Source organism: Quercus suber, unplaced genomic scaffold (assembly GCF_002906115.3).
Source record: "Quercus suber isolate HL8 unplaced genomic scaffold, Cork oak 2.0 scaffold_164, whole genome shotgun sequence".
NCBI lineage: Eukaryota > Viridiplantae > Streptophyta > Magnoliopsida > Fagales > Fagaceae > Quercus > Quercus suber.
In genome coordinates, this window is record NW_027069625.1 from 276,478 (window position 1) to 303,337 (window position 26,860).

The 26,860-nt window shown below is 34.3% G+C and overlaps 2 protein-coding genes and 2 long non-coding RNA genes across 5 annotated transcripts; 3 read left to right on the forward strand and 1 right to left on the reverse strand.

Moving 5' to 3' along the window:
• Positions 1 to 1,725: 1,725 nt before the first annotated feature.
• On the forward strand, positions 1,726 to 2,746 carry LOC136069356 (uncharacterized). Its single transcript, XR_010630591.1, has 2 exons — positions 1,726 to 2,370; positions 2,449 to 2,746. It is a non-coding gene; the product is annotated as an uncharacterized LOC136069356 (long non-coding RNA).
• Positions 2,747 to 7,353: 4,607 nt separating this feature from the next.
• On the forward strand, positions 7,354 to 8,490 carry LOC112002913 (calmodulin-like protein 3). Its single transcript, XM_024035065.2, has one exon. It carries the CDS (start codon positions 7,715 to 7,717, stop codon positions 8,165 to 8,167), a length of 453 nt encoding a protein of 150 aa, XP_023890833.2. The 5' UTR covers positions 7,354 to 7,714; the 3' UTR covers positions 8,168 to 8,490.
• Positions 8,491 to 12,369: 3,879 nt separating this feature from the next.
• Positions 12,370 to 20,539, reverse strand: LOC112002937 (uncharacterized). 2 transcript variants are annotated; one of them, XM_065777786.1, is made up of 3 exons: positions 20,340 to 20,539; positions 15,712 to 15,785; positions 12,370 to 14,695 (listed from the first exon to the last, which is right to left on the reverse strand). In XM_065777786.1, the coding sequence occupies exons 2-3, from the start codon at positions 15,722 to 15,724 to the stop codon at positions 12,807 to 12,809; spliced, it is 1,902 nt and encodes a 633-aa protein (XP_065633858.1). In that variant the 5' UTR covers positions 15,725 to 15,785; positions 20,340 to 20,539; the 3' UTR covers positions 12,370 to 12,806. The 2 variants fall into 2 exon arrangements, with proteins under 2 accessions (XP_065633858.1, XP_023890866.2); XM_024035098.2 differs by having other exon boundaries at positions 15,712 to 15,822.
• A 2,642-nt stretch (positions 20,540 to 23,181) lies between these two features.
• On the forward strand, positions 23,182 to 26,148 carry LOC136069342 (uncharacterized). The gene is made up of 4 exons (XR_010630585.1): positions 23,182 to 23,259; positions 23,420 to 25,531; positions 25,635 to 25,719; positions 25,859 to 26,148. It is a non-coding gene; the product is annotated as an uncharacterized LOC136069342 (long non-coding RNA).
• Positions 26,149 to 26,860: the final 712 nt, after the last annotated feature.

Consider the following 26,860-nt stretch of genomic DNA (forward strand, 5'->3'; position numbering starts at 1 on the left):
TGGCTCCCCAAAGCGAACAAAATCCTTTGTATGTGTAGTAGTGGTGCACTAGTGCAAGCTCCATAAGCATATAAAGCGCTAGTGGGAGGGTTCTCCTTCTGATGTGGGACTAAGTTGCCTCAAAGGGGTGAACGCCTGCACTCGGTCGGGGGACAAATTCGTGAGGGCTTGACTCCCCAAAGCGAACAAAATCCTTTGTGTGGAGTCAAGTACCCATAGGTTTCATTTTGATCCTTTTTTTAGGGCCAGAAATAATAATTTAGAGAGAACATATGGCATACTAGAAGATAGATAGCTAGAAAAAGAAGGGATGATGAGGCGACCCAAGTGAGAAAAACTAGAGCAAGGAATGACGCAACTTTCTTTGAAGTGGTTACAAGAGAAATGGCCAGTTATATATCTTGAGTAAGTTAGAAGTAGTCACCTCGAGCTGTTACAAGAGTGGACATATATAGCATTTACATAGTCAACATGAGGATAGTTGCCTTAAGCAAGTTTTTTTTTTTTTGAGAAACCGGCCCAGAAAGCAGGCCAGACTATTTTATTGCTGCAATATCAGAAACATAAAACTTATAAATGTCAGGAGGGACAGAATTCCTCCACACTAAAATGGGAAAAGAACTTCTTGCTCTCCGGGCATGTGTCAAATGCCTGCTGCTCCCAATAATTGCATGTCAAGTGGTAGTGAGATTCAACAAAGGAGCAACGTGTGGAAAGCATAATAAGAAGTTACCACTACAGTCTCAAGTTAAAATAAATATTCATTCTATAGAAAAAAGGATACCACGAAAATACTAGAGAACCTATTGAGATCTTTTTAAGATAATTTTTTTTAGAAGTATTCTAAGATAATTTGTTCTTCGATTCTTAGGAGATCTTCTAGTTTTTAGTATTTGCGAAGAATTTATACTTGTAAGTTGTAAGTGCTTTTCCTTGCAATTTGTGATCTTTTCTGATCAAATCAAATTTATTTAAGTTTGATGCAAGATTTAGTTGTCAGTCTATGGTTGGTTTGCACTTATGCTTGCTTTCAATCAATTTGATGTTAGAATCATGACTTAGGATCTTATTTGCTTTTGTTCACTTCAAATTAGTTCACTTCGATGTAGTTTACTTTGATTAAGTGCACTTTGAATTAGTCTGTTTAGGAATGGTTCACTTCGAGTCATTTTGTTTTGAATCAAGTTATTTCTAATCAGTAACATTGGAATATGAGTCAGACTTAGAAATTGAAAATTAGTCTCTTGAGAATTGTAATCACTTTAGTTTCTTATCTATCATTATACTTGCATTGCAACAAAAAGTCTTCTTAAGTGCGGTATTTAAAACTGCGAACCCTAATCTGCAAAATCAAATTTTACTTTGAATTGGGTTTTCACTTCAAGTACCTACACACTTTAATAAGAAATTAAACTTAATTTAAAATTGTTTTTGATTAAACACCTTTAAATTTGAAAAGATCATACTTGGTCCCTCATATTTCAAAAATTGAGAATTTTGGTTTCTTTTCATTTGTTTTGGTTTGCAATTTTGCATGCCAAACGAAATACTGAAGTACCCCTTTTTTGAGGGACCAAATCAAATCAATTACATATCCAAGGGACCAAAATCAAACTAACTTCATATTTAAGGGACCAAAATTAAACCAATCCCATTGACCGATGAAATTGTTCTCTTTAAATTTTAGGTATCAGATATTAAAAGGGTGTTTGGATCGGAAATATCTCAAAACTCAAAACTCAAAACACATAACTCAGAAACATAACTCAATTCTCAAAACTCTATCTCACTCAAGACCCAAAACTGAAAAAAATTGTTTGGCTCCAATACTCAAAACCGTAACCCACATCTTAGTACCCTATTTTTTTACTTTTTGGTGGAGCCCATAGCCTGCACAGGTTAGAAGATTGGTTTTCTCTCATGCGTGTCCTCTTTTCTCTCATTTCACCCAAAACACTTTTGTCTTCCTATCTCCATAGACACTGTCACACCGAATGTAAGAGAAAGTTTGTGGTTTTTTCTTTTCCTTTTCTTCTCTATACTTCTGCCTCCATATCCTGAAGACCCATTGCTTGGAAACAGGGCGAGTTCTTTTTCTTTCTCTATTTTATCGACTATGGTCACCTGGTTTGCTCTTCTTCCTCTGTCCCTAAAGAACCCCTAAATCCCCAAATTTAGGTTAAAACCCATCTCCATCAAACCCCTTTCTCCATGTCCCAAAGGCCAATCGTACCCACTACAGCAACAGCCACAGGTTTGTCCTTTTCTTTTCAACTCTAGGCCTTTGTTGTGTTTGATTTCCCCTTCTTACTCTGCGCCCAAAGAACCCGAAAATCAACCAATGGGTTATCCATCTTAACAATGTAATAGGTATATTCCACTCATCTATTTTCCCTCTATTTATTGATTTCTTACTACTTACTCTGTGTTTTATTTTCGTTTGTCTAGGGTTGAGTTTGCTTTGCTTAGCTTTTTGGGAGTATAAGCTGAGGTGAGCAATTTGGGTAATCAGTTTCTTTTTAATTTGGAGTTTGCTTGTGGTTGTGATCTGTTTAGTTAGTACAACTTTTTGTTTATGATTAGAGATATTACACCTAAATCCGAGTCTAATACAACTGAAATTGTTATCTTGCTGTTAATTTGAATTGGTTGTGATCTGGTTCTGCTTTGAATTGGTTGTGATCCGTTAAATGTGATTTGAATTGTTTGTGATCTATTATGTTTGAATTGAAATTGTTTATTAGCATTCTCATATCCCAAATCATTGAAGCCTTATGTTCCAAATCTTGGTGTGCAGTATATATAGTAAATAATACAAAAGCAATACACTTAATTGTAGGACAACAGCAAACTGCAAATCATTGAATATTTATTGGCTGCAGGGAAATAATTAGTTTAAATGTCATTGACCTTGGTGATGACTAATGAAACATCAATATATGTCCTAATGTCTTTCACTGGAACATTGCAATTGGAGGTTGCATTAGCTCAAAAAAGGTTTTCCATAACTACCTGTTGCAAGGATGGAGCCCTGTTCAGACCAAAGGAGACCATCCTCCCACCTTAACTAATAGCTTGTTTGGATGGAGGGGGGATAGAGGAGAGGAGAGTAGAGTAGAGTAGAGGGAGGGAGAGTAAGTTAAATTACCTTGTTTGGATGTTTTTTAAGGGAGGAGGGGGAAGGATTTGGAGGGGTTTTAACTACTTCTAGCTCCTCATTTTTAATTCCCCCAAATTGGAGAGATTTGGAGGAAGAGTAGAGTATAGAAACGCTTGACCAAATGAATTACCAAATTTATCATTACCATATTAACAAAATTACAAACTATGAAAAAACTAATTATTCCCCCCTCTCTTACTTAATTTTAAAAACATCCAAACAAAGTGAAGGATAACTATTCTCCTCTACTCTCCTCCCCCCTACTCCACTTTACTCTCCTCTCCCTCCAAACTTTCAAACATAGCGTAAGGCTCCCATAAAAAAATAAGGCGCGATAATTGTGGTCACACAGTACAATTATATTTATGTATTAATTTAAAATAAAATATATCACATTCTTATTTAATTTTTTATTTGAAAGTGTCAATGCCTAGCTAGAAATTGAAGGGATCCATATAAATTTGTTTTTCTCTACCTCACCTAAAAAAGTCTTTCAATCAAACGTCTCTTATCCCTTCTTCATTCAAAATATAATTTTGTAACTAGTCATCATCAAACTATATAGAATTTCCTTCTCTCTAAAAGCATTTTTTTTGATAATCAATCACGGTCAAACTTCTCCTCTCTTTTGTTTTTATTTATTTTTATTTTTTATCTTAACCACTCTTTTTCTATCTTACCCCTAAACTTACTCTCCTGCATGCCTAAAATTTATTGTCACAAGAAAGATTAAGAGAATCAACCATTTATCATTTAAAAATGAGATGTTTTACAAATCTTAAATACAAATATTTAATTACTAATTTTGCATCTAAAAAAATTTGAAAGTAATGAATGTTGAGTAAATAATTATAATATATAAATTTAAATAAACATTATTTATTGAATATCTAAATATAAGAGAATACTTTACTTAAAAACGTTGCTTTAGCTTTAGGCCTCAAACTTTATCAAGTCAGCACTAACCCACTCCATGGAACAAGCCACTCACAACTAACTGTGGATCCCATTTACTTATAAGGTCCACAAATTGTGAGTGGCATGCTTCATGGAGAAGATGCATAAGATATTTACAGCTAATCAATCAATATATATATATATATATAAAAGCAAAGACTTCATGTGGGAAATCATGAGATTCTATTAAGTGGCACATCCCTTGAGACTCTCTCATTTCCACATTATCAAAATTTGCATTTATGTAAAACTTTTAGTTTATTAAACGTGTCAATGGAGCAAATATACCTTAAGAAAGTAAAAATAAAAACCTCACGTGGGAGAACACGCGGTTTTGTCATGTGGCATTTTGTTTGGATAACTTTTCATTTAGTTTTCCACCTCAACTTCTTTACATATTTTGGATTATGATAAAATTATATTAATAGAATATTACTATTTTTACTGAGTGTTTAACCTACTACTATCATAAATTAATACTTCAATAACATAAACGTGACATTATAAATTTTGGATGATATTTACATAAGCCAACTAAACATTAACATGAAATTACAAATTTTTTATGCTTACTCCAAGCCAATGAAGAAACAAAAATTATGGTTAAAAATTTTAGAAAAAAAATTATTAAACAAACAATCAACTTATTACACCACATTTGTTTTAAGAAGATATTACACCACATAATAATTAATTTCTAACTTATGTAACATTTTCTCTATAGCCTAAATTCTTTATCCACTTAATTTTGCATTACATCATTAATTTAACAAAAACATCTTCATATCATCGCAACATTACTTCATATTATTACTTAAAATTTTTTTGAACATTCTATATAAGTTTTTCGCATAACAGTTTACAGCATTATCCATGCATCGCATGAGGCCATTGTTAGTTAGGGATTAATTATCCGTTGGCTCCACCTAAGTGAGACTTTCTAATATATATATATATATATATATTTTTAGATAGAATTCTAATAATTAATACATAAATAAGAAAATCAAATTAGGTTCTGTTACACCTAAGTGAGACTTTCTAATATATATATATATATATATATTTTAGATAGAATTCTAATAATTAATACATAAATAAGAAAATCAAATTAGGTTCTGTTGCTAAAGTTCCAAAATCAATGAACTTGGTCACAATCAACAAACCAAATTAATTATCGAAAATCCATGAAGATTGGGGTATAGTTTAGAGTCTTGACTCTTGACCAGGAAAAGGATTGTACAAAGTGAACTAAAACTTCAAAAGAAGCGTAGCTGGAGGCACTTAGATGCTTGAAATCTTAATTTGTAAGCCAACTGGCAATCTTGTCGAGTGGACTATAGTCTCTATACTCTATAGTGCAGCCCCTCAACTTTTACTTTTGCACTGGACCTATTTGCTTAGTAGGGTTCATGTATTGTGAATAATCACTCGCTCACTATGATGTTCCTCATTCTAATAGGTTAAAAGGTTAAACCGAAAACCATGTATTTATATGCGGGGTCTATTTATCCTATAATAACAAATGCAGATTATATATGTTAGCGTGAGTTGAGGTGCAATCCTGAGATTGTGACAAACAAAGAAGCCAAGAATTATCTCAAAGGGTTTCTCAAAAAAGAAAAAAGAATTATCTTAAAGGATTTGTCACTTCTTTTAATTTATTCATACTAATTATAGTTACCAATATATGAATATGATGCTAGTAAGCTAAACACACACAATTTTGCACTTTAAAGTCCCTCCCTATCAACTAAATTTGGAGGCACACAATTTTTTCCACAACTTTTAACATAATAGGTTGACGTGACAGACTATAAGAGTATTGTACAATTACTTTTACATGGATTTACCATTAACACTACTTTTATTTTTCATCAATTACAACTTGTCACTTCCTGTAATTGTAGAAAATATAAGTCTAATGTGCGAGACACATATATGAGATCTACCTTTGTATAAAAGAATGTGTAATACACAAGTACATCAACTGATTTCATGTAAGCAAAAATGCATTTACTTAACAAAAAAAATATAAACACAATTTTTTACCGTAACTTTTACATAACTTTAAAATGGTCGATTGTAAGTGGTAAGAAAAAAGTATAAGGTTTATGAAAAAATGATTATCTACCAATCATAATCGACCAATTCATCAAATTGTAGCAAAATTTGTGGCCAAAGAAGAACAGTTTTCCTAATATCAAAGGGTTTTACTAACATGTACCCTTATGGCATATATTAGTAAATCATTTTAGAAAAATTTTTATGAGAAAATGAAAAAGTGATAAAAAATTTTATCAGCTTTTTCAACTTTTCACAAAAAGTTTTTTAAAATGAATGATTAATGTATGTCCTAAGGATATACATTGACCGAAGCGTATGAAAAAAAGACTCTTAAATTTTTTATTATTAGATGAACTACCTTAATTATGGGAAGACAATAATAGGTTGCTCTGATTGTACGGCTATACCTATGCAACTACAATTCACCTAAAAGGCTAAATAAAACTCATTATATACAAACAACCCTAATTCAATTTCAAGGTATTCTAATTCTTTGGAACATTGGTCATTTTCAAGCCAGTCCAATATCCACATCAATTACCAAACCTCACCTAAAAAAGAAACCCATTATTTTTTTTTGACTGAGAAACCATTATTATTACTTTATGAGAAATGCTAGTACCACAAAAAGTCTTACAATTTTTGTTATAATCATATGCTAAGTTATCTATGGATTTACTAATATTTACCACGTTATGAGTTGTGAAACTTTTTGTGTCACTAACATTTTTCTTACTATATTGGCACTATAGTGGCTAATCCTTACTTCTCTGTTAAAAAAAAAAAAAAAAAAAAACTAATACCTCTCCTACTACTGCCACGTGTCACCACCCCCACCAATCAAGCACAAGTAGCCATTGAAGTACATCCAACGGTCAAAAATCTGCCGGCCTGCCTTTATTATTTAGCGCGTACCAGTCCCCAACGTCTCTTTGTCTCTTTAATTTCAGATCCGTTATCAACGGTCACATTTCTCTCCCTTTCATTTACACCATTTAAAAATTTTCAAAGCCACGACAACAACTTTCTATAATTGTTTAGGTCGGTCACACACACTAAACAACAACAATTATAGCAACGCGTCTTTTTTTTTTTTTGTTGAGAAAATTATAGCAACGCGTCTTTGTATTTGAAAATTGTAAATGATAATAATTTGTGTCATCTAATACCGCGTAAAAGTGTCACTATGACAGCTCTTAAAAGCTTTCACCACCTTCATCAACTCTCTCTATCATGGTGGATCCAATGCTCACCTTAGTTCTTCTATTTAAGTAGCCAATTTTCTCTCCAAGTTTTTCTCAACAATATTATGCAAACAACACCGGCCACACAATCTCTCTCTCTCTCTCACTCACTCACTCACTCACTCTTTCCATATATGCCAACTATTTTTGTTAACAATTTTCCTTGTTTACAATACAACCTCCTTCCTTTGGTTCAGTCTCCATAATCCTAATCCTCTTCCTCCCATCACCATCACCACCACCACCACCGCTACCATTGTCATAATTGTCTCGTGCCCGAAAAAGAATGGACCCCATGGAGTTAAAGCGCGTGTTCCAATTGTTTGATCGAAATGGGGATGGGCGTATTACGAAGAAAGAATTGAATGATTCACTGGAGAATTTGGGTATCTTTATCCCGGATAAAGAGCTAATCCAAATGATTGAAAAGATTGACATTAACGGAGATGGTTGCGTGGATATTGATGAATTCGGGGAGTTATACCAGTCGATAATGGACGAGCGTGACGAGGAGGAGGACATGAAGGAGGCATTTAACGTGTTTGATCAAAATGGTGATGGGTTCATCACTGTTAATGAATTAAGATCGGTTTTGGCATCTCTTGGTCTTAAACAAGGGAGGACTGTAGAGGATTGCAAGAAGATGATAATGAAGGTGGATGTGGATGGAGATGGTATGGTTAATTATAAGGAGTTTAAGCAAATGATGAAAGGTGGTGGGTTTAGTGCGTTGGGATGAAAAATAAAATAAAACAGTGATATTTTGAAGGGGGTGTCCAATATAGGCTGTAAATATTTTGGAGATCCATAAGTAGTGATGAAATGCGATCCTTCTAATGGCTACATTCCTTTGGCTCAATCCATTTCTGTAGTGTATAACGCCTGTCGGCACGTGTCGGACACACACACCAATGCTGTTGGGATTTTTTTTTGGAGGGGGGTGGGGGTGGGTGTTGGTTCCATATTGATATCATCGAAGATTGTAATTAGTTTGTGTTTTATTTGTGAGCTTTTGTGTTCGACTCTATAAGATTGGTGTGGAGGTTTCTTTTTTGTCTCTAATTTTCTGTGTCTTTTATTTGTTCATGATATTTTACTAGTGTGTACTGCTATTTACTCAAAAAAAAAGAAAAAAGAAAAAAAGAAAAGTGTGTACTGCTATGGATCTGATTCATTGTCGGAATGATTCAAGGGAAACCCAAGTTTTGGTAGGCTCTATTTAGAGCAGAATTGTAAACCAAAGTCTTTCTAAAATCCTTTATTAAGAATATTCAACTTATTTTTCTTAGTGATGATGTATGTCCTACTCAAGAGAGGAGAAGAGCGTATACACATTGTTTTTCTTTTAACAGCTAGCGTCTGAGTTAAAGTGTATTTGAACAGTAATTAAGTTACTGATGGCTCTTTGTTAGAGAATTCATGCCAAACAAAGGTGTGGATTATTAGAGATAACTATGGGGAAGTAGGTGTGCAGATTCTCTCGCCATATAAGAGAAGCTGCGGGTGTAGTTGTGGAGCTGTCATATTTGGAAAAAAAAAAGTGACAACTTGCTGCAGTGAACTGTTACCAATAGTCCATTGTACGTTGTACGTAGCAAGTTGCTACTTGCTTTATAATATATATATATATATATATATGTTATTCCATCTCTCTTATCTTAGCCTCTCTCTAGGTTGTGGGTTACGGTGGTTGGGTTAGTGGGTCCTGTCGTAGGTCGGGGGTTGCATTTGGTGCGGTGGTTTGGGTTGTTGCGAGAATGGGTTTATAGAGGAGTTGTTGTGGGTATGGGTTGCGATTGCTATGGCCTGTGATTTTGTGGTTGTAATTTGTGTGATTTGAGGTTTCATGGCTATGATTTTTATGAGTCTTGCAGTGAGATTTTGTGGGTGATTTTCTAGGTTTCTTGTGTGATTTCATTAGCAGAGGACGACAATGAAAGAAGGGGAAAATGTGGAAGAGGCAAAGACAGGACATGGAAGTGGAAGTGGAAGTGGTGGTTGTGGTCATTGTGGAAGTGGTGGTGCGGCTGTGATGTAACGTTATCCTTGTGTGGTTGTCCAATTCAACCTTTATATTTTTAAGTCCCTAAAAAAAAAACCTTTATTTTTTTTAGAGAGAGAGAGAGAGAGAGAGAGAGAGAGGTGTGAAAGAGGACAAATCTAAGAGAAGAGAAGCAAGCAGGTCAAGCAGAGAGAGGTGGATTCTTTTGGGTTTTGGCTATGAAGAAACAAACATAGAATGTTGAGAGGGGGTTTTGTATCTTCTACATTTTTTTTTTTGTGCCGACTAAATCTTACACTTGCACATGCGTTTAGAGAAATTTAGTTTGTGATTTTTAATTAAAAAAGATGTCACATCATTAAAAAAATGTTAAGTTATTGTTCCGTTAGTCACGTAAATAACACTACTAATGGTAGTTAGTAAAATGATTAATACAACTCAATTTTAAAACTTAAGGGACTAATTGTACTCGCTTCAAACTTAAAGGACTAATTGTACTCGCTTTAAACTTGAAGGACCAATTGTGCTTGCTTCTAATGGTAGTTAGTAAAAGGACTAATACAACTCAATTTTAAAACTTGAGGGACCAATTGTGCTCGCTTCAAACTTGAAGGATTAATTGTGTAGGATAAACTTGAGGGACCAATATTATAGTTTTGCAAATTAATTAAGAGCAACATATACGACTTGTAGCTTCATTGCTTTACAACCAGAAACTACATGTCGTTTTGATAACTAATGATAAGCCAAGAATGTATTGACCCATTTAGTAAATTAATCAATTAATTAGCGAAGTTAATTAATTAGATTTAATTACATGCAATAAATATGGTAGCACAAACAAATTACTAACTAAGTTAAATGCAGCGGAAAATAAATTTGACATAGGTGATTTGTTTTCGAATGGGGAAAATTACTGAAGTAAGACCCCACCAGGTGAATTTAAAGTCACAATTCCTGAGAATTCACTATTATCAAAACAAGCGGTTATAAGTAAAGAAATCCCAGTACTTTATACCAACCTACAGTTGAACCCTTACCCTAATACCCAATTTAATACATGGCTCTTTTCAATGCACGACTCCAAGTACGTGACTAATCAATTGATGTACGGATCCTAATACATGACTAACACACCAACTTTAGAAGGATGTTGGCTGCAAAGTTCTTTAGTTCATTCACACGATGAAGACCAAGAAGCTTCTTGGTCACAAAACCTTACGGTATACAAACGCAACAGCTTTTTCAAGATAAAAATGAATTAGGGCATATGTCTCTAGTCATAATATGCTTGCATAAAACTTTTGCATCAAGTTTCATCAACTAAGACCACCCTTAAAATAATCCGTATATATGTTTAGGGTTGTAAGGAAAAGAAAACCTAAATACATAGCATGGATATGCGTGAAAAACAGATTTGAAAATTTGAATTTTGTAATTTTCGATAGATACAACTATCGAGCTATTTGTCGAGTTTCGAAGAATTAAACCTCGATAGATACATCTATCAAGATATCTGTCGAACTTTAGTTAACAAAACTTCTTTACTTGATTCTGAGACAGATTTGCATGGATTCAATACTTAAACTTGAACTCTTGTTCCTTGAAGTATTAAACATATCTTAGATCTACCCAATTACAAGTAAAGTGCGTTTTGTCAAAGGATTAGCCAATTCTAAATGACATATGTTCATAACATGTTCCATATATAGCCTAACAACTAAGGTGATAAGCTAATTTAGGGATACTTTATAGTTGTAATGGATTTTTTTTTTTTTTTTTTTACCAATGAGCAGTAGAAACTAGGAAAAAGAAAGAAAAAAAGTGCTCAATTACAAATGTACTTTTTAATTTTGCCTAAAATTTAATTCAATATCTACTTTCACTTTCATTCAATTCAATCCTAAACTTTAAAGTTTATTCAATCCAATTTCTTCCTCAATTTCCGTTAATCAATTTAGTTATGGTAGAAAAAGTCTTACAAAGGACTATAAAGGTCATATTTTTCTTCCTTTATTTTTTATTATTTTATAGTCGAGAGGTGCAATATATACATATGCTTTGGATCTTTTTATGACAATAATTAAGGATCACTTAGGTTGCGTTTGGACAACTTATTTTTTGCCAACTTATTTTACTATTTAGCTTATTTTTGCTACTATTTATGGGCCTCATTGCACTTTTTGGTACTATTCATGAGTTTTACTATACTATTTCAACTAACTTTTCCCTTTAGCTACAACACTTTCAGTAAAAAGTTTTCAGTTTTAGTAAAATAAGCAGATTTCAAACAGACCCTTAATAAGAAAATTAATAAGTTTTGCATGATAATTAATCAATTATCCTGTATGACTTTTATCCGTTTTACAGTTTGTATCTATAATCTTATCTTATCCTTCTATTAATCAAATATCATTTTTAGATAAGAAAAGAATGGATATATTTTTTTTCGTTATGTACAATCGAAAAAAATTATAACAAAAAAAAAGTTCGATGCTGACATAAGGATAAGGAAACCCTTTTTTTTTTTTTTTTTTCGAAGTAAGAAAACCTTGGCTTAGAGCAAACAAAATCCTAAAGCTTTGGGGCAAAGAAGCACTAAAACATCCATTATAGAAATAGAAAATAATTTCTTATAAATTAAATTTAACTTCCATTACAATTTATTTCATTTGCATTGATTTAGAGAGGGGAGAACAAGAAAACGAAAGAAGTTATTGTATTGTAAGGGCATGCCAACTTAAATATGTGGTTATAAGTTGACAATGATGCGGGAAAGGTCAGATCCACAACTTCTGTGGAACCAAACAATGGAAATATACGGGAAATAAGAAAAGCTATACAATTTTACTCCGATCTATGGTTTTTCAAGCCATGATTAAGACGAAGAGAAGAGATTAAAGAGTGCTACAGCAACTCTTAAAGAAAACATACAGGTTTCATTATGATAATCAAACTAGGAAACAAGATAAAGATAAAGATAAAGATAAACTAGTACTAGGAAAGCAAATAAATATAAATCCTAATTCAAATTCAAATACAAATAAGACTCCCATGTCAACTGAAAGACTAATAAGGGAAATAACTAAATTGGAAATTTCCTGCTTTCCAACTTCTATGTTTGAACTTCTTTTGAAGATAGACATCATCCTTGTGCATGACTGGCATATTAACCTTAAATAAGGAAGGTAATCTTCTGGATATGTTGACCTCCTATTATTTCTCCCCAATTCCAGCCGTGGAATGCCATCAATCCCTTAGTTCTCGTTAAGTGCCAAATCGCCAAGTTTGCTACTGCAGAATGCATCGTCCTTGTTAGATGTCCCTACATCAGCCAATAACTTACAATGCAAAAAGTATATAGATCCCGAGTCCTCTATGGTAGAGTCTGTTCTCCCTGTTGTGGAACTGGTAGTGGCACTCGAAATTTTTCTTTGAGGTCCATATGCTCTATCAAAAGCCAAACGTGCGAAAGAAACTCCCCACCTTTTCGGAGATGTTGAGCGTGGTTATTTCCTTGACAAAGTGTTGCCACACGAGCTAGGTTCTCAACCCAAAACTTAATCAAGATCTCCCACTTTTGCCCTTGCTTTTCTCTTAACTTTTGTGCAACTGCATAAGCACATGGTAGGAAACTGAAACCCATTAAATGCTTTTTGTCTATGACAAGCTCACCATTGTGAGACAGGTTTGACATTAATGTTTCGACAACATTGGGCATTGGTGATCCGAGGACACTCCAACCTAGGAGATCAGTCTGAATGACGCTACATGATTTCTGAAAGGTGACCTTTGCACTTCCCACTGGAAACATGGAAGGACACAAAGCAAGTATGTACATCATATAATGTGATATCTCCTTAATCACAGGTCGTTTATCATCCGATCCTGGATTGATATCTTTATCAATGTGAAAGCAAATTTCCGTTGCAAGGTGCCAGATGATTATGCTTTCATCAATATCCACGTTTACGCTTTTATCCAAAGTTAAGTACTGGTTATAGTCTTCAGAAAACCCTGGTTCATCATAGTCTGCTTTTTCTACAATTGTGTCCCAAACCAATCTTTTCAGGTCATCAGAAATCTGCTTGTTGGTCTTATAGAACAGCATCTCTAGCTCTGTTTCTAGTTTTGCCAATATGCGAATGAAGAACCACACTCTTAAGTTAGTAAAGATTTTTGGGGCTATTCCAGGATTTTTGGAGCCAAAGCTAAGCATATTGAATTGACCCATTGTGTTTGACCACTTTTGTGCAAAAAATTGATCACTGGTCATTTTTGGTCGCAAAAATTTTACATTCGTATATAGCCACCAATGTGCCATATCAGAGGCAATCAGTAAAACCACAGCATATATCTCTATAACTAGAGCTCCGCTCAGTAGTATGTAAGTAATGATCAAATCGGTTTGCAGGTGTTTGTGCCTCTCATTTATGACAAAGAAATGAAAGAACACAAACACGAAAACAGTGGAAGAAAAAGTGATGCAGCGGAAGATGCAAACCCAAGCCTTAGAAAACAAAGGTGCCTTTGTGTAGAAATCATCATATGCAAGTCCAAGATAAATCTCAATCGTTTTGAATACCTTTTGAAAATCAAGTTTTTTTAAAGCTTTACCTTCGCCTGCGTAACGCATCATCTTCTGATTTTGAAAGAGAGGTCTGAATTTTGGAAATTTTTTTACAAAGGTACTATATACATCAAATCCATCAAATGTCGGATTTGCATACGTTGTGTATGAATCAAAATTCGTACTTTCTGCAGTGTCATTTGCCAATCGCATGACAAATATCCTTTCTGCATACTTAATGAACCCAGCAACAAGCATGGGAATAGTAAGAAGCGAAAGCCAATGGTCCTTCAAAGAGTCCTTCAAAGAAGTGATAAATATGTAAAATGCCACACTAGATTGAACAATTAGTCCAAGCAAATGCCTTAACCACAATTCGTTGTCTTGCATTGCATAAGCTGTGATTGTGTCCTGGCCACCAAGGTGCAACAACATAAATGGTGCCCAGAATGTCATGAGCACATTATGGACTTTAGAATCATTGCCAGAGTTTCTTTGTTTACTGGAGATGACATCCAGCGCAACAGTTGCCACTGAATCAGCCACAAGGTAGCAAAGCCAGAGGAAGATATGGATCCACGTTTTAACATTATATCTTCTTTGTCTTCCAAAGTGAAAAAGAGAGAGTTGCAAGGTGAGACTAATAAGGACCAGAACTCGTATCTCCCAATTATTCCATAAATTTTGCACAGACTCTGGAACAAGGACAGATCCAAGAGTTCGAGTGAGGGGGCCAAAGTATGAACAAGTAAAAAATATTGATGAAAATTCAAATTAGCGTCAATTTAATATTCACAAATTATCAACAAATGAAAAGCCACAAAAAAACTGTTTCTTCATATATTGCAATGCAAGTATCAAAAGAGAACTTGATCACTTTTTAAATCTTGGAAATCATTTATGATTGTTTTCATATTATATGTTGTGACAATTTCCCTTTCAATGTATAAAATCAAAGAGTTGGTCAAAAAAAAAAAAAAATCCATTTTATTGCGAAACTTAGTTTTGACGACATTATATATCCAATAATCTTCAAACAAAAATACTAATTTTTATTACTAATTATTATTACTAGGTAAAAAGAATACACGAAATAATAAAAAATCGAAAGTAATAAAAAAAAATGTAAGGAAAAATCACAAATAAACAAAAAAAAAAAAATGCTAATCTAAAAGACTAATTTGTTATTACGATTGTTGTTCATATTAATGATTTATGTCTAGCATGTCTCTTTGATATAATTATAAAGATGCTAAATTAAAAATAAAACACACACAACAATGTCAACTAACTACACTATATATTGAGTGATGTCAATGATATTAAAAATTTTACTACATTTTACAAAATATGTCACCAATGAAAAGAAAAAAAGGGAAATAGTTGCATGGCGAGATTGACAAGGACCAGCATTTATATCTCCCATTCCATAATCTCTACATAGACTCTGGAACCACTTCAAAATGCTTTCTTGTCTCCAAGAAAATCCAACTGTTCAAAACTTTACCAGGATTTAAACCAAAACATGCATGTTATTATATTTTGACAAGCCACGAACTAAAATTTAGTTAGCATAGGACTAGTCAAGGTAACCAAATATGAAAATTAATTGATATGAAATTTTGGTACAAGAAGTTTTTCTAAATTAAGCTAAGTATATGATTACTTATGTTATTTTTTTATTTTTTATTTTTAAATTATAGTAACATACCTGTAGTTAACATCTTCCTTCATACAGGTTTTGAGATCTTCTAGATGCCTATCTTGCTTGGATAAGAGTTTCTCCTACGAGCATGAAGCATGAATCCCTTGCCTTATTCAACTGTTTTTATATATAAAAAAGCAATAATAGTAAAGTATTGGTCATAAAGAAAACAAATGATAAAAGCATATATCAATTCCTTGTTTGTTGAAAAATAACGGAAAAAAGGAAAAGGAAAAAAAAGTACCAATCCTTTGTGTCACACCCTCAACTAGGAGGTGGTATACCATGCATCAGGTGCATAAGTCCTCCCTCTCACATGGGGTGAATCCCACAAGTGTTTGAGAGAGAGGACTCATGTATCTAATACACGGTGTATTTTTTCCTCAACCAAAGTAAAAGCTAGGCACGTGACAATGGTTACACGCTTATAAAGTTTTCATCCTACAAATGTGCAAGGCCTTCCAAGAGACAACCATATATCTTCAAAGAAAATTTCATCAAATAAATATAAAAAATATTCCCAATAATTCAATTCATTTCCACTGTATAAATAGGAATCAGAGCCCAAACCTCATGTTCAATAATGCTAATAAGCCAAAAGAAATATGACTATTACAAGACCATCTCATTCCAAAATCACTAAGCTCCTTTCATGCACACATCACATAAGCAAAAGTCCCAAAACTCACTATTCTTTGTAATCTAAAATTGGAGGGGAAATAGGGGATGAGTTTGATGTAACTCAATAAGTAAGTAACCAAAATCCTATCTAGCAGAAACAAGCATATTCATACATAAAGTAAATGAAACTTACATTACAAGTTAATTAGTAATTGAATCAATCCATGCCTACTCAAAATTCCTGCAGTTTCTCAAGACCACTCCAACATAACCTAAGCCCACCATAATTGATTCAATTACTAACTTGTACAACAAAAATACTACCTCTAATGTCTCATGGAATTGTCATCCATGCTTGGAGATGCAAACTCCTCTACATTAAAGTTCCCACATATATTCATGATTTCATTGTTAAAGACTACCCTGTATAAACAAACCGTCAGATTTCCATTGTCCATCTAAATTAAACTAACCACACCGAAAGTCTAAGGCTGAGCCCATGGCAAGCCTAGACTCTCATCTCCAAGACAAAAGTATACAACCTCAAAGAAGACCCACAACACCTACGTGTTGGGTGCACTGCACCATGGGTCCAGCCCACATGTTTTTTTTCAAGAGCTCATTTAATGAGCATGGCACTCCATGACTTGTGAGAAGTCTGACTTCTCTTAATGAGAAGTGATCCAAAGAGTGTTGGACATGCTGAAGACAAAAGAAAAGAAAGAAGCAAAAGCAAGAAAAGATTCGGCTATGGCAGGAAGAAAAGAGCTTTTGGTTGAAGCAAAGTCAAAGTAAGTGGTTTGCATTTATTGTGATTTGAAGAGAAGAGTGTGAAAGGAAGAAAAGAAGAAAAGGTGAAACAAATAAATAGGAAGGCCATTCGGCTAGTGAAGTAGTGGGAAAAAGACTGAAGTCCCAAAGTGTGAGGACTGGTGCGTGAGTAAGAGCAAGCAAAAAGAGAAGAGAAAAATAGAGAGAGTGAGAGAAAATACACAGTGAGGAAGAGAGCAGTGAGTGAAAAGAAAAAGAGAGTTTTTCTTTGCTTAAGTTGTATCTCTAAGTGTTGTAATCTCTATTTAATATAGTGAAATTATTTGGAGTTTGTTCCGTAATTTTTTTCTTTCAAGGAGAAAGAGTTTCCATGTAAATCTTTGTGTTATTATGTGGTTGTACTTCCACTGTGCTTGTTGAAATTTATTCACAGTTATATAGAATTTTTCCCAACAAGTGGTATTAGAGCATAGGTTCGATTGGGAGCAATGGCTAGAGAAGAAGGAAAGACGTCAAGAATCGAGAAGTTTGACGACATAGACTTTGGCTATTAGAAGATGCAGATCGAAGATTATCTGTATGGGAAGAAATTACATCTTCCTCTTTTGGGAAGGAAACTAGATAGTATGGAAGAAGAAGAATGGAGTCTTCTTGATAGATAGGTGCTAGGATTTATACAATTAATTCTGACAAGATCAGTTGCACACAACATTATGAAGGAAAAGACCACAGTGGATTTGATGAAGGCTTTGTCTAGTATGTATGAAAAACCTTCAGCAAACAATAAGGTGCATCTGATAAAGAAGTTGTTCAATCTAAAGATCATGGAAGGTACTCCCATGGCTCAGCATTTGAATGAGTTCAACACCATCACAAATCAATTGTCCTTCGTGGAGATTGATTTTGACGATGAGATCCGTGCATTAATTGTTTTAGCTTCTTTGCCAAACACTTGGGAGGCCATGAGAATGGCAGTGAGCAATTCTGCAGGAAAAAGCAAACTCAAATATGATGATATTCGAGATTTAATTCTAAGTGAGGAGGTTCGCAGAAGAGATGCTGGTATAAACAATGCACAAGATCAAGCTCTTGTTATGGAGAACAGGGGCAGAAATAGAAGCAGAGGGCTTGATGATCGAGTCAAATCCAATGACAGGTCACAGTCAAAAGGTAGATCTCAGTTTAAAAAGATGAAAGAATGTTTCCATTGTGGGAAAAAGGGTCACGTAAAAAAAAATTGTTGGCATTGGAATAAAGAACAAAATGAAGAGAAAGATGAAAAGAATGATGATAAGAAGAATATTGCAGCAGTTGTGTTTTATGAGGATGTTCTGATGCTCTTTCTTGAAGAGCAAAAGTGTAAGCATTATGCTAAGAATGGTGTTGAGTGGGTTGTTGATTTAGCAGCTTCCCACCATGTTATCCCCACAAAAAGGTTGTTCACCACATACAAAACAGGTGACTTTGGTGTTGTGAAGATGGGTAACTCTAGTATTCAAAAATTGTGAGAATCGGTGATGTGTGCATCAAGACCAATGTTGGTTGCAAGTTGATATTGAAGGATGTGCGATATGTTCCAAATTTAAGGATAAATGTGTTGTCTACTTTGGCTTTAGATCAAGCGGGTTATAGTAACCATCTTGGTAATGAAAGATGAAAACTTTGTAAAGGATTATTAGTTATTGCTAGAGGGCGTGCTTGTTGTGGCATGTACAGAACTCATGTGAGGGCTTGTAAGAAAAAGTCCAATGTAGTCAAAGTTTTTGAGAAAACTCCACAATTGAGAGTTGATAGTAATGGTGTTGCAGCCAAGAGAGTAAAATTCTCTCTACCTGAAAGTGATTTAAATGAGAAAGTAATATTTGATGAAAAATATCATGATGCTAAGAAGAATGATGAAGTGAAAGATCATGAAGGTCTTGAGCAGGGGGAGCCAAGAAATTGGATTAAGGATTTCCAAAGTGATATAAATTCATTGAGAAAGAAAGGTATTAATTTTGATGAAATTTGCTCAGTGTTAGTAAAAATAATGAAGAGGGTTGAGTCTGGTGTTAGCTTGGCTGGAATGAATTTTAACTGAAGAGTTAGATTGAAGATCTCCTCCGTAGTGGGCTGGAAGGGGAGATTGTTGGTGCACTGCACCATGGGTCCAGCCCACATGTTTTTTTTTTTCAAGAGCTCATTTAATGAGCATGGCACTCCATAACTTGTGAGAAGTCTGACTTCTCTTAATGAGAAGTGAGCCAAAGTGTATTGGACACGCTGAAGACAAAAGAAAGAAAGAAGCAAAAGCAAGAAAAGATTCTGTTATGACTGGAAGAAAAGAGCTTTTAGTTGAAATAAAGTCAAAGGAAGTGGCTTGCATTTATTGTGATTTGAAGAGAAGAGTGTGAAAGGAAGAAATGAAGAAAAGGTGAAACAAATAAATAGGAAGGCCATTCGGCCAGTGAAGTAGTGGGAAAAAGACTGAAGTTTCAAAGTGTGAGGACTGGTACGTGAGTAAGAGCAAGCCAAAAGAGAAGAGAAAAATAGAGAGAGGGAGAGAAAATACACAGTAAAAAAAAGAGCAGTGAGTGAAAATAAAAATAAAGTTTTTCTTTGTTTAAGTCGTATCTTTAAATATTATAATCTCTATTTAATATAATAAAATTATTCAGATTTTATCTCATTTTCTTTGGACTTGTTGAAATTTATTCACAGTTATATAAAATTTTTCCTATCACTTATAATACAGGTTTAATTTACACCCAGAAGCAAAAGCCAATATGAAATGTATGCACCAGAACAAATCTAAAATAATAACCCATCTTCTCCATTTGGTTATTCAATGATTGTATACCATAGAGAAAGAACCTCAAAAAGCCAAATAAATAATATAATGCTAAACTTTACCACATTCAGAACCGGAAAAACCACCAACACAACATTCTTCTCTTTCAAAAAGTGTAACTAAGCCTGGAAAAACTATAAGTTTCATTTTCTAATAAACAAAAACGAAAAACGAAAAACGAAAAACAAAATACATAATACTCAAATTCAATTCCTTTCCTTTTCCTCCATTTTCAGGGCAACCAAACAGAAATAAGAGCCTTAAATTTTCCTCAGAATCTCACACATGTAACCGAAAAGCTCAAGATAGAGAAGACAACACCACAATTGGAACTGATTGAACCAACAAAGAGACGCGAAAACTGCAATACGAGCTGCGAGAAAGCTGCTCACAAGATGAGGTTTGAACTTACAGTGACGTTGTGCGGACTCCATTGAAGCTCTGAACCGATACTCCGAGAGTGTGTGATTGCAAAGCGTTAGTGTTGGAAACTTTGAATCGAAGAGAGAGAGAGAGAGAGAGAGAGAGAGAGAGAAATGAGTGTGTCTTTGTGAGCTCAGAGAGAACATTGTGTTTTAGTAGAGTCCCTTCGTAGGGCCGAGCAAATCATTATTTTTTGTCTATAAATTCAGGCAATGAATGTTTTCGTTGTCTTGTACTATTTGTCTTTGGACAGATATTTTTAACACTTCAGAGACATCTGGCCGTTGCGCCTTTCATGCAAAAACAAATGGCCCGCCACTAATAATACAAACGTGAATGCCAGCTGGCTGTTAAACCTTCAAAAATAAAAAAATAAAAACAAAAGCTGTCAGAACCAACGGAAGAAAAGTATCTCAGATTTTTTATTGCATTCCTTTCCACCTTCTTAACCCAAAACGTGTTCCATGAAGTTTATCTACGTACAAATTATTATTGTGACAAGAAAATATATGACGTAATGCCAATGAGAAATAGTGACGTAATAATTATGAGAATACAGTTGTAGTCTTTTTCATATATACTTTCCTGGCTTTCGTTAGGTTGCTGTGAGAAGTGAGAACTTAGAAACATAGTAAATTGCATGAGCTGTTGATAGTTGAGTTGAACTTATTTTTGTTGAAAGTCTAGTTGAACTTTTAAAGCTTCGTTCTTTCAGCTGCTACGCGTTAATAACTGAGGTAGGTTTTGGTAACCTTTCCTACTCAAATTCCTTTGTCTATCAATTTATTTATAGTTTCTCAACAAAAATTTTGTGGCCCTAGAGTTATTGATATTTCTATAGATATATTTGAGCTATTGCACAAGGGAAAAAAATAATCTATCACCTGATTGGCACGATTTAGAATGGAGCCAAATCACTATTTATCTGCAAAGTTCCTTAAAATCCGAGCTATTTTTTCTTTCAAAATCAACACCAAAAAAAAAAAAAACCCTCTTTATCCATAATTCCAATTCCAAATGTAGAGGTTAATGAACTAGCGATTCTATTTAGCAAAAAAGAAAAAGAAAAAAAAAGTAGCGATTCTTTTCAATCATAATCGCAATACGAGATTTTCAGAGATTAGGGCTGTCTAGTGGGTAAAAGACCCGAACAAACCGACCGGGTCCGACCAACCCGAGGCCCAACGGGTGGACCCAAAGTCCTTGGTGGGTCGGATTCAGGTCCTTCTCTCATAAAACCCGAATAGTTGGTTCGGGTAGCTGGTTAATGGGTTAAAAACCTGTAGAACTCGACCTGACCGATGGTTTAAGATAATATATGTGTGTGTGTGTGTGGGGGGGGGGGGTTATCTGTAGATCACGTGAAGTCTGAAGAGAGGAGTACTCCTAATTGGACTAAAAGCTAAATTGTTTAGTGCTACACGCAAGACTACAAGAGGGATGGGACTAAAAGGCTAAAATGACTGAAATTTCACAACTTCCACGCAAAAGAAAATCTTCATCTGAAGATTTAGAACACCTCTCTACAGTCTTCACTCTCTCTCTCTCTCTACCCACCACGATAGCTAGTCAACTACCCTTCAAATCAAACTTAGATTTTCACTTTCCCATGCCTCTGGTCATGAATCATGGTTTAGGGTTTCAAGACTCTACTCGGCTACACTTATCAAAATCAAAATCAGATTTTCCATACTCCTCCTTACTCGGCTCAGACTCAAGGTTGAAACACTCTCAACCCTCATCTCTCTCTCTCTCTCTCTCTCTCTTATAGGTCTTTTCTGAGTGTTCTTCATTCTCTCTGCTCTCTAGTCTTTCTAGTGATTTCAATATATCTCTTTTTAATTTTGAAACAAACAAAGCCCATTACTCCTTTACATCAAAATTTTTCTAGTTTCTTCACTCCCCTGAGTTGCTGGTTGTTGTTGCCGCCGCCTCACACCCCACTTGACGCCGCCGCCGCCTCACTTTGTTTCCACTTTCCACCATGGGTCTTCTCAGCCTCTCAGACTCGGCTTCCTAGTCTCAGATAAGTTAAAGTTTCTTCCTTTTTCATCCCTCTTTTTCTGTATTTTGTATTTGTGATATGGGTTTATCATTTTGTTCAAATGTTTTTTTGATAAGTAATAAGAATCAAATGAGAAGCAACTTAAGCGATCTTGTTCAAATGATTTAAGACTTAAAGATTAGGGACCAACACTAACCAAGAGATTGGATTCAAAGATGAAATCCTAATTTTTATTTTATTTTATTTGATTTGTTATTCAAAGACTTGATTTATCACTTGTCAAAGATGGAACCCCTAATTTGAGTATGTTTCTTTGTGTTATCATTTTTCGAAGACTTAAGTTATCACTTTTCTGAGTGTGCTTTGTGTTTATTTTCGTGTATACTCTTTACAGACAAACATTATAGTTAGTTTGATTCATTATTTTAGTGTGCTTTGAGTGTGATTTGTATTTGCCCTATTTTATTCCTTGTTTTGTTTGTTTGTTTGTTTGTTTTTTTTTTTTTTTTTTAATTTAAATTTTATATGATCAATATACTTGTATCTTCACTATTTTTTTTTTGTTTTAATGATCAATATACTTGTATCTTCACTGTAAAAAAGAAAAAAGAAAAAAGAAAAAAGAAAAAAGAAAAAAGAAAAAAGAAAAAAGAAAAAAGAAAAGAAAAGAAAAGAAAAAGAAAAAGAAAAAGAAAAAGATGAACCCCTATTTTAAAAAGATGAAATCCAAACACATTCTTATTTTCTTATCTGATTGTATTTTATTGCTCATTTGTTTGATTTATTTTGCTTTCCTAACTTAAAAATTTGAAATCCTAATTTTATACAGGAGTTGAAAGTTGTTCAAGTAGGCTTTTTGCTTCCTTTTCAAGGTTGAATCCCTGACAGCTAAGAGTTCTCTGAGGTATCATTTCTCTTCTATTGTTTCTCTTTTAACTTCTTGTTATTGTTTGTGACTTTGCCCTTTAAGAGGTCAACTACAATGATCTTTCTTAGGATTAGGTTTTTATTTTTTTAATTTTTTTTTATTGTTGTTTGCTAATGCATAAATTTGATGTCTTTAGGTTATAGAACCCTCTAGTGATGCACCCCCTTCCCAAACAACACCTGCTGCCCAAGCTGAACTTGTTGCCCAAGCTGTACCTACTGCCACTCCAACTAATGTTGAGGTTCCCCCACTTCCACCTAAAGGTAAAGGCAAGGTGTGTAATAATAGGAAAAAGTCTATTGCTTGGGACCATTTTGAAAAAGTAGATATGGTGAGGGTCATTTTAAGGCTGTTTGCAATTACTGTAAAAAAACTTATCTAGCTGATAGTAAGGGGCATGGTACTGCTTATTTATTGAATCATATGCCAGTTTGTGTTAAGAACCCTAATAGAGATACACTTAAAGGGAAACAAAACTTAGTGTTTGAACCCAAAATGGATGGGGAGGAAGGGTTTCAGCTTGTACCAACAACCTTTACTGTTGAGGCTTCTAGAAAGGCACTCGCTGAAATGGTTATAATAGATGAGTTGCCTTTAGGTTTGTTGAAGGGTATGGGTTTCAAAGATATTCGACAACCTTACAACCTAAGTTACGAATTAGGGATATCCCCTCTTGTTAAATTGTGGCTAGGGATGTGATTGGCATTTATGGTGTCAAGAGAGAGAAACTAAGGGGGGCCTTAAAAGGTTGTAAGGCGTGTCTTACTACGGACACATGGACTAGAATTAAAAATTTGAATTATATGTTCCTTACAGGTTATTTTATTGATAATGATTGGAAGTTGTATAAGAGAATTTTGAATTTTTGTCAAGTTGAAGACCATAAGGGGGAGACTATAGGTAGAAAGATTGAGATGTGTTTGCGTGAGTGGGGTATTAATGGCATATTCACTTTAATAATGGACAATGCTAGCTCAAATGATGCCACCATTAAATTTTTGCAAACTGTAACTAAAGATTGGGAGGGGACTATTTTAGAACATGAGTTCTTACACATGAGGTGTTGTGCACATATTCTAAATCTGATTGTGGGGGATGGAATGAGAGAAAGTGATGCATCCATTGCTAAGGTGCATGCAGCTGTGAGGTATGTGAAGTCCTCACCAAATAGGAATCAAACTTTTATGGGTTTTGTGGAGAGATTAGGTATTGAGTCTAAGTCTCTTCTTTGTCTAGATGTACCAACTAACTCTACCTACCTCATGTTAGAAATGGCACAAAAATTTGAGAAAGTGTTCATACGAATGGACTTTGAGGATGATTGTTATTCTTCATATTTTATGAACAAGGAGAATAGTGGTGGTATAGGATCTCCTAGTGGTATTGATTTCCAAAATTATAGGACATTTGTGGGTTTTTTTAAAGCTTTTTTACAATGCAACAAAAAAGATTTCAGGTTCTTTGTATGTTACTGCAAACACCTTTTTTGATGAGATGTTTGTCATTCAAGAGAATATTTCCCATTTAAGTAAATCTCAAAGCCACCTCTTGAAAAACATGGTAACTAAAATGGAATCTAAGTTTGATAAGTATTGGTGGAAAATGGATAACATTAATCATCTCTTGTATGTGGCTGTGGTTCTTGATCCAAGAAAGAAGTTGAGGTTTTTGAAGTTTTGCTTTTCTGAAATTTATGAGAATGAAGTGGCTGATGTGATGGTTGAATCGGTAAGAGGTTCCTTGGTCAAGTTGTATGATTGTTACTCTTGTGTTGATTCACCAAATGTATAAGTACCAAGGGGGAGTGAGAGGACACACATAGAAGGTGAGTCAATTGGTTGTAGCAATCCATATGCGATGGTTAATTCTAGGTTTGACCGTTTCTTGGAGGTTGAGTAGTCCATAGGGTGTAGCAATGAGATTGACAAATATTTGGTTGAAAATTGTGAAAGTAGAAGGGTAGATGTGAAATTTGAGATATTGGGGTGGTGAAAGGCCAATTCAAGTAGGTATCAAGTGCTATTTAAATTGGGTAGGGATGTGTTGGCTGTACCTGTTTCTACTGTTGCTTCTGAGTCAACATTTAGTACAGGAGGACGCATATTTGATCCATTTCGGAGTTCGCCCTCTCCACTCATGGTTCAAAATCTTGTTTGTACACAAGATTGGCTTCAAGCTTTGGTTCCAATTTCTTTTCGCAAATCAAAGGATGAGTTAGAGGCTTTGGAAGATGAATTTCGTGATTTAGGTAATATGTTAACTTCCAAACTTTTTGTTTATTAAGCACTATTAAATGTGTCTTATGCAAATGAAATTTAATCTAATAGCCTTCATTTCTTTCTCTTTTTTAGTTATACGTCAAGTAGCAGCAGGTGGTGGAAGTTCAAGCTCAAGCAAAGGTATCTCAATTAGTGTTGATGACTAATTACTAACTGGGTAAGTTTCTGCCCTTACTGTTATTTCTATTGAGTTTAGTTCTGCCCTCTTTATTGTTTTTGGTTATTACTATTTTGTATTTTTTGGTCTTGTCCTTATATTTCTATTGATAAATATATTTTTGCCCATTTTCTTGTAGGAGGAAGGACACATTTTGTATAGGAGGCAGATTTTTGGATACATTTTGAAAGTTCTTTTGGACATAGTGCTTTTCTAACTTATAATTTATAAATTAACTCTTGCTTATTGGAAAGAAAACTTATTAAGTTCATAGGTTTTCTTTTCTATAAGTCATGGACTAAACTATAGAGTAGTTACTCTTTAATGCTTTAGAAAAGCTATTTTTTGGAAATACTTAGGTATTTCATAATTGTAACTAATTATAATTAGCTACTGCCTTACACACTTGCAATAACTACCTTTCTGCCTTCCCTGACTCTATGGAAATATTGCAAGATGCTCTTATTATCTTTTGTTGCCATACTTGTGGTGTGGTTGTGATTGAATTATTTGTTAGAATTTGTTTGCTGGCTTGTGTAAGTTGTGTTACATGTATGGAATGGTTGGCACAACTTGGCAGGTTTAATAAGTTGAGATGTGCTTTTGTGCTTATTAGACTTTCTTGATTTGTTTTTGGATTTTTAAGGTACTGCCCAGGTCTTAATGCTAACGCATTTTGAAAATTTTTTCTTTCTTGTGTGGTTTTAATAGGTGGTTAGAAAAGTGATATTATGTGTGTTTTTATGTGCTTGCTAATTGCCCATGTTCTTACGTGTTATTTATTGTATTTGTTGTCATTAGACGTGAGCTAGAAACATTAAATTTATACTGATAAGGCCTAGAGGCCCAAAAGATTTAAAGTTGTGTAATGGCATATAAGCTGAGCTTGAAGGCCCAATTTGAAATAAAGGATGTGAAAAGAGGCCCATATGGTATATACACATGGTTCAAAAATATATAAATCTTTGTTAAAAGTAAGCCAATTAATTTGGGCCCAAAATGCCTGTCAAAAATTGAGTCAAAATTTTTTTTTTATGCAAATTCACAAATTTAGCCCAATTCGAAGCTCAAACCCACCTAATTGATGAATCCGACCCGTTCAACTGATGACCTGAACTGCTGGGTCTGACCCATATATTGG